The sequence below is a fragment of the Coregonus clupeaformis genome, chromosome 20 (assembly GCF_020615455.1).
Source record: "Coregonus clupeaformis isolate EN_2021a chromosome 20, ASM2061545v1, whole genome shotgun sequence".
In the NCBI taxonomy this organism is placed as follows: Eukaryota; Metazoa; Chordata; class Actinopteri; order Salmoniformes; family Salmonidae; genus Coregonus; species Coregonus clupeaformis.
Genome location: NC_059211.1, coordinates 59,028,632 through 59,041,422, shown reverse-complemented (window position 1 = coordinate 59,041,422; position 12,791 = coordinate 59,028,632). Strand labels below are relative to the sequence as shown.

The 12,791-nt window shown below is 50.5% G+C and overlaps 1 protein-coding gene across 5 annotated transcripts in view; it reads right to left on the bottom strand.

Moving 5' to 3' along the window:
- LOC121534189 (cytoplasmic FMR1-interacting protein 1 homolog) overlaps positions 1–12,791 on the bottom strand; it is a 159,016-nt gene that overhangs the window by 116,141 nt on the left and 30,084 nt on the right. For all 5 annotated transcript variants that reach the window (XM_041840729.2, XM_041840730.2, XM_041840733.1 and 2 more), the window contains 3 exons: positions 3,975–4,052; positions 3,732–3,833; positions 1,392–1,573 (listed from right to left, as the gene is read on the bottom strand). In XM_041840729.2, coding sequence (XP_041696663.1) covers positions 1,392–1,573; positions 3,732–3,833; positions 3,975–4,052 — 362 coding nt within the window. The remainder of the gene's footprint in view (positions 1–1,391; positions 1,574–3,731; positions 3,834–3,974; positions 4,053–12,791) is intronic.

Below are 12,791 nucleotides of genomic sequence, written 5' to 3'. Positions count from 1 at the left end.
TGAGTGATCCTGTCTATAATAGCAGGGAGGGGTCGCTGAGTGATCCTGTCTATAATAGCAGGGAGGGGTCGCTGAGTGATCCTGTCTATAATAGCAGGGAGGGGTCGCTGAGTGATCCTGTCTATAATAGCAGGGAGGGTCGCTGAGTGATCCTGTCTATAATAGCAGGGAGGGGTCGCTGAGTGATCCTGTCTATAATAGCAGGGAGGGGTCGCTGAGTGATCCTGTCTATAATAGCAGGGAGGGGTCGAGGAGTGATCCTGTCTATAATAGCAGGGAGGGGGTCGCTGAGTGATCCTGTCTATACAGCAGGGAGGGGTCGCTGAGTGATCCTGTCTATAATAGCAGGGAGGGGTCGCTGAGTGATCCTGTCTATAATAGCAGGGAGGGGTCGAGGAGTGATCCTGTCTATAATAGCAGGGAGGGGGTCGAGGAGTGATCCTGTCTATAATAGCAGGGAGGGGACGCTGAGTGATCCTGTCTATAATAGCAGGGAGGGGTCGCTGAGTGATCCTGTCTATAATAGCAGGGAGGGGTCGCTGAGTGATCCTGTCTATAATAGCAGGGAGGGGTCGCTGAGTGATCCTGTCTATAATAGCAGGGAGGGGTCGAGGAGTGATCCTGTCTATAATAGCAGGGAGGGGTCGCGGAGTGATCCTGTCTATAATAGCAGGGAGGGGACGCTGAGTGATCCTGTCTATAATAGCAGGAGGGGGTCGCTGAGTGATCCTGTCTATAATAGCAGGGAGGGGTCGAGGAGTGATCCTGTCTATAATAGCAGGGAGGGGACGCTGAGTGATCCTGTCTATAATAGCAGGAGGGGGGTCGCTGAGTGATCCTGTCTATAATAGCAGGGAGGGGTCGCTGAGTGATCCTGTCTATAATAGCAGGGAGGGGGTCGCTGAGTGATCCTGTCTATAATAGCAGGGAGGGGTCGCTGAGTGATCCTGTCTATAATAGCAGGGAGGGGTCGCTGAGTGATCCTGTCTATAATAGCAGGGAGGGGTCGAGGAGTGATCCTGTCTATAATAGCAGGGAGGGGTCGCTGAGTGATCCTGTCTATAATAGCAGGGAGGGGTCGCTGAGTGATCCTGTCTATAATAGCAGGGAGGGGTCGAGGAGTGATCCTGTCTGAATGAAAGCCTATGCATCAAGCTGCTCTAATCAATTCACATGTTTAAAAGTGTTCCAGAATATTCTGGTTCTACCATGGGGCTGTAGTTTGACACTGCTAGTGATAGGATATTACTGCAGTACTCTGCCTTGGTGCCAAACAGCACCCTATTCCTTATATAGTGCACTAGTTTTGACCAGTCCACTAAGGGCCCTGGTCCAAAGTAGTGCACTATAAAGGGAATAGGGTAGTATTTGGGACGTTTCTATGTGTGTACCGTTTGTAGGCAGAGTGGTCGTTCTTGACGCTACACTTCATGTTCTTGAGTTCATCCAGCACAGCGAACATGTTGATGAACTTCCCCAAGGTCAGGAGGTAGGCCTCCGAGACAAAGTCCTTCCTCCTCTCAACGTGGCAGAGACGGCGCACCTCCCCACAGAACCGGTCTATCGCCGTTCGCTGGCGAGGAGAGAGGGGGTCAACACAGATAGAAGCTTTTACAGTTACATGATACATTTCAAGACCACCACATATTTTATATCAGTTTAATATGAACTAATTATAACTAATGTGTATACAATATTATACAGAACATATTATAATATTATCTACAGAGAGAGGTGAGGGTGTCAGGTTGGTGTGACAGAGAGAGAGATGTGAGGGTGTCAGGTTGGTGTGAGAGAGAGAGAGAGAGGTGAGGGTGTCAGGTTGGTGTGAGAGAGAGAGAGAGGTGAGGGTGTCAGGTTGGTGTGACAGAGAGAGAGAGGTGAGGGTGTCAGGTTGGTGTGAGAGAGAGAAAGGTGAGGGTGTCAGGTTGGTGTGACAGAGAGAGAGAAAGGTGAGGGTATCAGGTTGGTGTAAGAGAGAGAAAGGTGAGGGTGTCAGGTTGGTGTGAGAGAGAGCAAGGTGAGGGTGTCAGGTTGGTGTGACAGAGAGCAAGGTGAGGGTGTCAGGTTGGTGTGAGATAGAGAAAGGTGAGGGTGTCCGGTTGGTGTGAGAGAGAGAAAGGTGAGGGTGTCAGGTTGGTGTGAGATAGAGAAAGGTGAGGGTGTCCGGTTGGTGTGAGAGAGAGAAAGGTGAGGGTGTCCGGTTGGTGTGAGAGAGAGAAAGGTGAGGGTGTCCGGTTGGTGTGAGAGAGAGAAAGGTGAGGGTGTCCGGTTGGTGTGAGAGAGAGAAAGGTGAGGGTGTCCGGTTGGTGTGCGAGAGAGAAAGGTGAGGGTGTCCGGTTGGTGTGAGAGAGAGAAAGGTGAGGGTGTCAGGTTGGTGTGAGAGAGAGAAAGGTGAGGGTAGCTCCGGTTGGTGTGAGAGAGAGAAAGGTGAGGGTGTCCGGTTGGTGTGAGAGAGAGAGAGGTGAGGGTAGCTCCGGTTGGTGTGAGAGAGAGAAAGGTGAGGGTAGCTCCGGTTGGTGTGAGAGAGAGAAAGGTGAGGGTAGCTCCGGCTTGGTGTGAGAGAGAGAAAGGTGAGGGTGTCCGGTTGGTGTGAGAGAGAGAAAGGTGAGGGTGTCCGGTTGGTGTGAGAGAGAAAGGTGAGGGTGTCCGGTTGGTGTGAGAGAGAGAAAGGTGAGGGTGTCCGGTTGGTGTGAGAGAGAGAAAGGTGAGGGTGTCAGGTTGGTGTGACAGAGAGAAAGGTGAGGGTGTCCGGTTGGTGTGAGAGAGAGAAAGGTGAGGGTGTCCGGTTGGTGTGAGAGAGAGAAAGGTGAGGGTGCTCCGAGTTGGTGTGAGAGAGAGAAAGGTGAGGGTGTCAGGTTGGTGTGAGAGAGAGAAAGGTGAGGGTAGCTCCGGTTGGTGTGAGAGAGAGAAAGGTGAGGGTGTCCGGTTGGTGTGAGAGAGAGAAAGGTGAGGGTAGTCCCGGTTGGTGTAGAGAGAGAAAGGTGAGGGTGTCCGGTTGGTGTGAGAGAGAGAAAGGTGAGGGTGTCCGGTTGGTGGAGAGAGAGAAAGGTGAGGGTGTCCGGTTGGTGTGAGAGAGAGAAAGGTGAGGCTGTCCGGTTGGTGTGAGAGAGAGAAAGGTGAGGGTAGTCCGGCTGGTGTGAGAGAGAGAAAGGTGAGGGTGTCAGGTTGGTGTGAGAGAGAGAAAGGTGAGGGTGCTCCGGTTGGTGTTGAGAGAGAGAAAGGTGAGGGTGTCCGGTTGGTGTGAGAGAGAGAAAGGTGAGGGTGCTCAGGTTGGTGTGAGAGAGAGAAAGGTGAGGGTGTCCGGTTGGTGTGAGAGAGAGAAAGGTGAGGGTGTCCGGTTGGTGTGAGAGAGAGAAAGGTGAGGGTGTCCGGTTGGTGTGAGAGAGAGAAAGGTGAGGGTAGCTCCGGTTGGTGTGAGAGAGAGAAAGGTGAGGGTGTCCGGTTGGTGTGAGAGAGAGAAAGGTGAGGGTGTCCAGTTGGTGTGAGAGAGAGAAAGGTGAGGGTGTCAGGTTGGTGTGAGAGAGAGAAAGGTGAGGGTGTCCGGTTGGTGTGAGAGAGAGAAAGGTGAGGGTGTCAGGTTGGTGTGAGAGAGAGAAAGGTGAGGGTGTCCGGTTGGTGTGAGAGAGAGAAAGGTGAGGGTGTCCGGTTGGTGTGAGAGAGAGAGGTGAGGGTGTCCGGTTGGTGTGAGAGAGAGAAAGGTGAGGGTAGCTCCGGCTAGTTGTTGTTACCTGGAAGTACATGAAGTTCATGAGCTTGGTGACCTCAGGCTCCAGCACCTCCACTGTCTTCTCATAGATCTCCACTCTGTTGGGCTGCTCATTACACTTCACCTGATAGAGGGGGGGAGAAAGGGAGATTATCAGTCATATATTTGCATGGAGGTCCAGTGCACAACAGGTTGCAACTAGAATCCCACAGTCCAGATGGGTTGTAAGGTGAGTTATATGGAGCGTCAGGTATGCAGTGGTTACCTGTGGGATAGCGCGAGAGCAGCTCCTCCATGTATACAGCATCACTGCATACTCCTGGCCCTCCTCCAGCATCTCATTCTAAAGGAACACATTTAAAGGCTCTCAAACTTTATATCACAACACAGCTTCTCCCTCTCTCTCAATAAAGCTACTAGCCTCTCTCTCTCTCTCTCAATAAAGCTACTAGCCTCTCTCTCTCTCTCTCAATAAAGCTACTAGCCTCTCTCTCTCTCTCTCTCAATAAAGCTACTAGCCTCTCTCTCTCTCTCTCAATAAAGCTACTAGCCTCTCTCTCTCTCAATAAAGCTACTAGCCTCTCTCTCTCTCAATAAAGCTACTAGCCTCTCTCTCTCTCTCTCTCAATAAAGCTACTAGCCTCTCTCTCTCTCAATAAAGCTACTAGCCTCTCTCTCTCTCTCAATAAAGCTACTAGCCTCTCTCTCTCTCTCTCAATAAAGCTACTAGCCTCTCTCTCGCTCTCTCAATAAAGCTACTAGCCTCTCTCTCGCTCTCTCAATAAAGCTACTAGCCTCTCTCTCTCTCTCTCAATAAAGCTACTAGCCTCTCTCTCGCTCTCTCAATAAAGCTACTAGCCTCTCTCTCTCTCTCTCTCAATAAAGCTACTAGCCTCTCTCTCAATAAAGCTACTAGCCTCTCTCTCTCTCTCAATAAAGCTACTAGCCTCTCTCTCTCTCTCTCAATAAAGCTACTAGCCTCTCTCTCTCTCAATAAAGCTACTAGCCTCTCTCTCTCTCTCAATAAAGCTACTAGCTTCTCTCTCTCTCAATAAAGCTACTAGCCTCTCTCTCTCTCAATATAGCTACTAGCCTCTCTCTCTCTCAATAAAGCTACTAGCCTCTCTCTCTCTCTCTCTCAATAAAGCTACTAGCCTCTCTCTCTCAATAAAGCTACTAGCCTCTCTCTCTCAATAAAGCTACTAGCCTCTCTCTCTCTCAATAAAGCTACTAGCCTCCCTCTCTCTCTCAATAAAGCTACTAGCCTCTCTCTCTCTCTCAATAAAGCTACTAGCCTCTCTCTCTCTCAATAAAGCTACTAGCCTCTCTCTCTCTCAATAAAGCTACTAGCCTCTCTCTCTCTCTGAGGAAGTGCATCAGTTCCCTCTCTCCCTCCCTCCCTCGAGTAGGCTTGGTCTCTGTGCCTGCCTGGTTGGCTCCATACAAAGTGCTGTTTTATGGAGCCCCGCCGGGCGCTCTAGAACACCATTTACCCCTCACTAGCTGTCATTTTCAATTCCGTAAGAGAGTGTGTAAGAAATTAAAAAAAGATTGTTGTCGTTCAACTATGACAAGCCACCTGGGTCTGACAACTTGGATGGAAAATTCCTGAGGATAATAGCGGACGATATTGCCACTCCTATTTGCCATATCTTCAATCTAAGCCCACTAGAAAGTGTGTTCCCCCAGGCCTGGAGGGAAGCAAAAGTCATTCCGATACCTAAGAATAGTAAAGCCCCCTTTACTGGCTCAAACAGCCGACCAATCAGCCTGTTACCAACCCTTAGTACATTTTCGAAAACATTTGTGTTTGACCAGATACAATGTAGCTAAAATGGGGAGAAGTCTGTCCATAATAAAGCATTGCTCTGCCTTCTTAACAGCACTATCAACAAGGCAGGTCCTACAGGCCCTAGTTTTGTCGCACCTGGACTACTGTCCAGTCGTGTGGTCAGGTGCCACAAAGAGGGAATTAGGAAAATTGCAATTGGCTCAGAACAGGGCAGCACGGCTGGCCCTTGGATGTACACGGAGAGCTAACATTGATTTCAATCTCTCCTGGCTCAAAATGGAGGAGAGATTGACTTCATCACTACTTGTATTTATGAGAGTTATTGACATGTTGAATGAACCGAGCTGTCTGTTTGAACTACTGGCGCACAGCTCGGTCACCCATGCCTACCCCACAAGACATGCCACCAGAGGTCTCTTCACAGTCCCCAAGTCCAGAACAGACTATGGGAGGAGCACAGTACTACATAGAGCCATGACTACATGGAACTCTATTCCACATCAAGTAACTGATGCAAGTAGTAAAATCAGATTTAAAAAACAGATAAAAATACACCTTATGGAACAGCGGGGACTGTGAAGCAACACAAACATAGGCACAGACACATGCATACACACACACGATAACATACGCACTATACACACACGTACACATGGATGTTGTATTGTAGATATGTGGTTGTAGAGTAGTGGCCTGAGGTAACACACTTAATGTGTTATGAAATCTGTTGTGAAATGTATTGTAATGTTTTTTAAATTGTATAACTGCCTTAATCAAATCACATTTTATTTGTCACATACACGTGTTTAGCAGATGTTATAGCGGGTGTAGTGAAATGCTTGTGCTTCTAGCTCCGACAGTACAGTAATATCTAACAAGTAATATCTAACAATTTCACAACATATACCCAATACACACAAAACTAGTAAGGAATGGAATTTAAGAATATATACATATATGGACAAGCAATGACAGAGCGGCATGGACTAAGATACAGTAGAATATTATAGAATAGAATGCAGTATATACATATGAGATGAGTAGTGCAAGATATGGAAACATTATTAAAGTGACTAGTGTTCCATTTCTTAAAGTGGCCAGTGATTTCAATAGGCAGCAGCAGCCTCTAATGTGCTAGTGATGGCTGTTTAACAGTCTGATGGCCTTGAGATAGAAGCTGTTTTTCATTCTCTCAGTCCCAGCTTTGATGCACCTGTACTGACCTCGCCTTCTGGATGATAGCGGGGGTGAACAGGCAGTGGCTTGGGTGGTTGATGTCCTTGATGATCTTTTTGGCCTTCCTGTGACATCGGGTGCTGTATGTGTCTTGGAGGGCGGGTAGTTTGCCCCCGGTAATGCATTAGGCAGACCGCACCACCCTCTGGAGAGCCCTGCAGTTGCGGGTGGTGCAGTTGCCGTACCAGGCGGTGATACAGCCTGACAGGATGCTCTCAATTGTGCATCTGTAAAAGTTTGTGAGGGTTTTAGGGGCCAAGCCAAATTCCTTCAGCCTCCTGAGGTTGAAGAGGCTCTGTTGCGCCTTCTTCATCACACTGTCTGAGTGGGTGGACCATTTCAGTTTGTCAGTGATGTGTACGCCAAGGAACTTGAGGCTTTCCACCTTCTCCACTGCGGTCCCGTCGATGTGGATAGGGGGGTGCTCCCTCTGCTGTTTCCCGAAGTCCACGATCAGCTCCTTCGTTTTGTTGACGTTGAGTGAGAGGTTATTTTCCTGGCACCACACTCCCAGAGCCCTCACCTCCTCCCTGTAGGCGGTCTCGTCATTGTTGGTAATCAAGCCTACTACTGTTGTGTCGTCTGCAAACTTGATGATTGAGTTGGAGGCGTGCTTGGCCACGCAGTCATGGGTGAACAGGGAGTACAGGAGGGGGCTGAGAACACACCCTTGTGGGGCCCCTGTGTTGAGGATCAACGAAGTGGAGATGTTGTTTCCTACCTTCACCACTTGGGGGCGGCCCATCAGGAAGTCCAGGACCCAGTTGCACAGGGCGGGGTTCAGACCCAGAGCCTCAAGCTTAATGATGAGCTTGGAGGGTACTATGGTGTTGAAGGCTGAGCTATAGTCAATGAACAGCATTCTTACATAGGTATTCCTCTTGTCCAGATGGGATAGGGCAGTGTGCAGTGTGATAGCAATTGCATCGTCTGTGGATCTATTGGGGCGGTAAGCAAATTGAAGTGGGTCTAGGGTAACAGGTAAGGTGGAGGTGATATGATCCTTGACTAGTCTCTCAAAGCACTTCATGATGGCGATAGCCATTTAGTTCAGTTACCTTTGCTTTCTTGGGTACAGGAACAATGGTGGCCATCTTGAAGCATGTGGGGACAGCAGACTGGGAAAGGGAGAGATGGAATATGTCCGTAAACACACCAGCCAGCTGGTCTGTGCATGCTCTGAGGACGCGGGCTAGGGATGCCGTCTGGGCCGGCAGCCTTGCGGGGGTTAACATGCTTAAATGTCTTACTCAAGTCGGCCACGGAGAAGGAGAGGCCACAGTCCTTGGTAGTGGGCCACGTCGGTGGCACTGTGTTATCCTCAAAGCGGGCGAAGAAGGTGTTTAGCTTGTCTGGAAGAGAGACGGTGTCGGCGACGTGTTTTTTTGTAGTCCGTGATTGTTTGTAGACCCTGCCACATACGTCTCGTGTCTGAGCCGTTGAATTGCGACTCCACTTTGTCTCTATACTGTTTAATTGCCTTGCGGAGTGAGTAGCTACACTGTTTGTATTCTGCCGTATTCCCAGTCACCTTGCCATGATTAAATGCTGTTGTGGTATCGGCTTGAGGGGGGATATACACGGCCGTGACTATAACCAAAGAGAATTCTCTTGGGAGATAATACGGCATTTGATTGTGAGGTATTCTAGGTCGGGTGAACAGAAGGAATTGAGTTCCTGTATGTTACTACAATTACACCATGAGTCGTTAATCATGAAACACAAACCTCTGCCCTTCTGCTTCCCCAGAGAGATATTTATTCCTGTCTGTGCGATGAACTGAGAACCCATCTGGCTGGACCGATTTCGACAGAATATCCCCAGAGAGCCATATTTCCGTGAAACAAAGTATGTTACAGGCCCTGATGTCTCTCCGGAAAGAAATCCTTGCCCTGAGCTTGTCGACTTTGTTATCCTAAGACTGAACATTAGTGAGTAGTATACTTGGAAGCGGTGGGTGGTGTGCGCGCCTCCTAAGTCGAACCAGCAGGCTGCTCCGAGTGCCTCTCTTCCGCCGGCGATGTTTTGGGTCAGCCGCTGGAATCAGTTCAATTGCCCTAGGGAGAGCAAACAAAGGATTTGCTTCGGGAAAGTTGTATTCCTGGTCGTGATGCTGGTGAGTTACCACCGCTCTGATTGCCAATAGTTTTTCCCGGCTGTATGTAATGATACAAAACACTTTCTGAGCTAATAATGTTTTTTTTTTTTATAATAAAAAATAAATTAAAAATACCACAAAGTTTCCTAAGAGCTAGTCGCGAGGCCGCCATCTTCGTCGGCGCCAGGTTAATGTTGCCGGACCCCAGGAAGAGTAGCTGCTGCCTTGGCAGGAACTAATGGGGATCCATAATAAACCCCAGGAAGAGTAGCTGCTGCCTTGGCAGGAACTAATGGGGATCCATAATAAACCCCGGGAAGAGTAGCTGCTGTCTTGGCAGGAACTAATGGGGATCCATAATAAACCCCGGGAAGAGTAGCTGCTGCCTTGGCAGGAACTAATGGGGATCCATAATAAACCCCGGGAAGAGTAGCTGCTGCCTTGGCAGGAACTAATGGGGATCCATAATAAACCCCAGGAAGAGTAGCTGCTGCCTTGGCAGGAACTAATGGGGATCCATAATAAACCCCAGGAAGAGTAGCTGCTGCCTTGGCAGGAACTAATGGGGATCCATAATAAACCCCCGGGAAGAGTAGCTGCTGCCTTGGCAGGAACTAATGGGGATCCATAATAAACCCCCGGGAAGAGTAGCTGCTGCCTTGGCAGGAACTAATGGGGATCCATAATAAACCCCAGGAAGAGTAGCTGCTGCCTTGGCAGGAACTAATGGGGATCCAGAATAAACCCCGGAAGAGTAGCTGCTGCCTTGGCAGGAACTAATGGGGATCCATAATAAACCCCAGGAAGAGTAGCTGCTGCCTTGGCAGGAACTAATGGGGATCCATAATAAACCCCAGGAAGAGTAGCTGCTGCCTTGGCAGGAACTAATGGGGATCCATAATAAACCCCAGGAAGAGTAGCTGCTGCCTTGGCAGGAACTAATGGGGATCCATAATAAACCCCAGGAAGAGTAGCCGCTGCCTTGGCAGGAACTAATGGGGATCCATAATAAACCCCAGGAAGAGTAGCCGCTGCCTTGGCAGGAACTAATGGGGATCCATAATAAATACAAATACAAATTGTGGTCCTCTGTAGCTCAGCTGGTAGAGCACGGCGCTTGTAACGTCAAGGTAGTGGGTTCGATCCCCGGGACCACCCATACACAAAAAATGTATGCACGCATGACTGTAAGTCGCTTTGGATAAAAGCGTCTGCTAAATGGCATATTACATTACATTACATTACAAATTGAGCACAAAGCATCACTATTCCCCTAATAATGCTTTGAAGCACACGTCACAGTGCAGAGACCTGGGTCATGTCCCAAACGGCACCCCATTCCCTATATAGTGCACCACTTTTGACCAGAGCCCTATGGGTCTATTTAGGGAATAGGGTGCAACCCTGGAGTGGTTGGCCTGGGTCCTCGTTCCTGTTCCTGGGGAACAGCCAGGTCTCTGGAGTGGTTGGCCTGGGTCCTCGTTCCTGTTCCAGGGGAACAGCCAGGTCTCTGGAGTGGTTGGCCTGGGTCCTCGTTCCTGTTCCTGGGGAACAGCCAGGTCTCTGGAGTGGTTGGCCTGGGTCCTCGTTCCTGTTCCTGGGGAACAGCCAGGTCTCTGGAGTGGTTGGCCTGGTCCTCGTTCCTGTTCCTGGGGAACAGCCAGGTCTCTGGAGTGGTTGGCCTGGGTCCTCGTTCCTGTTCCTGGGGAACAGCCAGGTCTCTGGAGTGGTTGGCCTGGTCCTCGTTCCTGTTCCTGGGGAACAGCCAGGTCTCTGGAGTGGTTGGCCTGGGTCCTCGTTCCTGTTCCTGGGGAACAGCCAGGTCTCTGGAGTGGTTGGCCTGGTCCTCGTTCCTGTTCCTGGGGAACAGCCAGGTCTCTGGAGTGGTTGGCCTGGTTCCTGCGCTCCTGTTCCTGGGGAACAGCCAGGTCTCTGGAGTGGTTGGCCTGGGTCCTCGTTCCTGTTCCTGGGGAACAGCCAGGTCTCTGGAGTGGTTGGCCTGGGTCCTCGTTCCTGTTCCTGGGGAACAGCCAGGTCTCTGGAGTGGTTGGCCTGGGTCCTCGTTCCTGTTCCTGGGGAACAGCCAGGTCTCTGGAGTGGTTGGCCTGGGTCCTCGTTCCTGTTCCTGGGGGAACAGCCAGGTCTCTCTGGAGTGGTTGGCCTGGGTCCTCGTTCCTGTTCCTGGGGGAACAGCCAGGTCTCTGGAGTGGTTGGCCTGGGTCCTCGTTCCTGTTCCAGGGGAACAGCCAGGTCTCTGGAGTGGTTGGCCTGGGTCCTCGTTCCTAATCCAGGGGAACAGCCAGGTCTCTGGAGTGGTTGGCCTGGGTCCTCGTTCCTGTTCCTGGGGAACAGCCAGGTCTCTGGAGTGGTTGGCCTGGGTCCTCGTTCCTGTTCCTGGGGAACAGCCAGGTCTCTGGAGTGGTTGGCCTGGGTCTCGTTCCTGTTCCTGGGGGAACAGCCAGGTCTCTGGAGTGGTTGGCCTGGGTCCTCGTTCCTGTTCCTGGGGAACAGCCAGGTCTCTGGAGTGGTTGGCCTGGTTCCTCGTTCCTGTTCCTGGGGAACAGCCAGGTCTCTGGAGTGGTTGGCCTGGGTCCTCGTTCCTGTTCCTGGGGAACAGCCAGGTCTCTGGAGTGGTTGGCCTGGGTCCCCTGTTCCTGTTCCTGGGGAACAGCCAGGTCTCTGGAGTGGTTGGCCTGGGTCCTCGTTCCTGTTCCTGGGGAACAGCCAGGTCTCTGGAGTGGTTGGCCTGGGTCCTCGTTCCTGTTCCTGGGGAACAGCCAGGTCTCTGGAGTGGTTGGCCTGGGTCCTCGTTCCTGTTCCTGGGGAACAGCCAGGTCTCTGGAGTGGTTGGCCTGGTTCCTCGTTCCTGTTCCTGGGGAACAGCCAGGTCTCTGGAGTGGTTGGCCTGGGTCCTCGCTCCTGTTCCTGGGGAACAGCCAGGTCTCTGGAGTGGTTGGCCTGGGTCCTCGCTCCTGTTCCTGGGGAACAGCCAGGTCTCTGGAGTGGTTGGCCTGGTTCCTCGTTCCTGTTCCTGGGGAACAGCCAGGTCTCTGGAGTGGTTGGCCTGGGTCCTCGTTCCTGTTCCTGGGGAACAGCCAGGTCTCTGGAGTGGTTGGCCTGGGTCCTCGTTCCTGTTCCTGGGGAACAGCCAGGTCTCTGGAGTGGTTGGCCTGGGTCCTCGTTCCTGTTCCAGCCTTATAAACCCTTATTCACTGTTGGAGCCGGTTAGACATTGGATAAAACATACAGAGCACCATGTATATTAGACGAAATGTTGTTCCCTTATGATATTAATACCTGATTTGATATTCCTCTGTTATTAGTGGCCAATTCTTTGTACTGTGGCAAGAGAGGAAGTGGAAATAAAAAGGCAGGAAGTTGGGCCTTCAGTGGGGGGAAGTGACCCCCACTAGTGACCACTACCGTTCAAAAGTTTGGGGTCACATAGAAATGTCCTTGTTTTCCATGAAAACATACATTAAATTAGTTTGAATAGGAAATATAGCAAAATGCATAGGAAATGTAGTCATTGACAAGGTTAGAAATAATGATTTTTAATATAAATACTAATTGTGTCCTTCAAACTTTGAGAGCTCAATAGGGTTGAGATCCGGTGACTGTGCTGGCCACTCCATTATAGACAGAATACCAGCTGACTGCTTCTTCCCTAAATAGTTATTGCATAGTTTGGAGCTGTGCTTTGGGTCATTGTCCTGTTGTAGGAGGAAATTGGCTCCAATCAAGCGCCGTCCACAGGGTATGGCGTGGCTCTGCAAAATGGAGTGATAGCCTTCCTTCTTCAAGATCCCTTTTACCCTGTACAAATCTCCCACTTTACCACCACCAAAGCACCCCCAGACCATCACATTGCCTCCACCATGCTTGACAGATGGCATCAAGCACTCCTCCAGCATCTTTTCATTTGGTCTGTGTCTCACAAATGTCCTTCTTTGTGA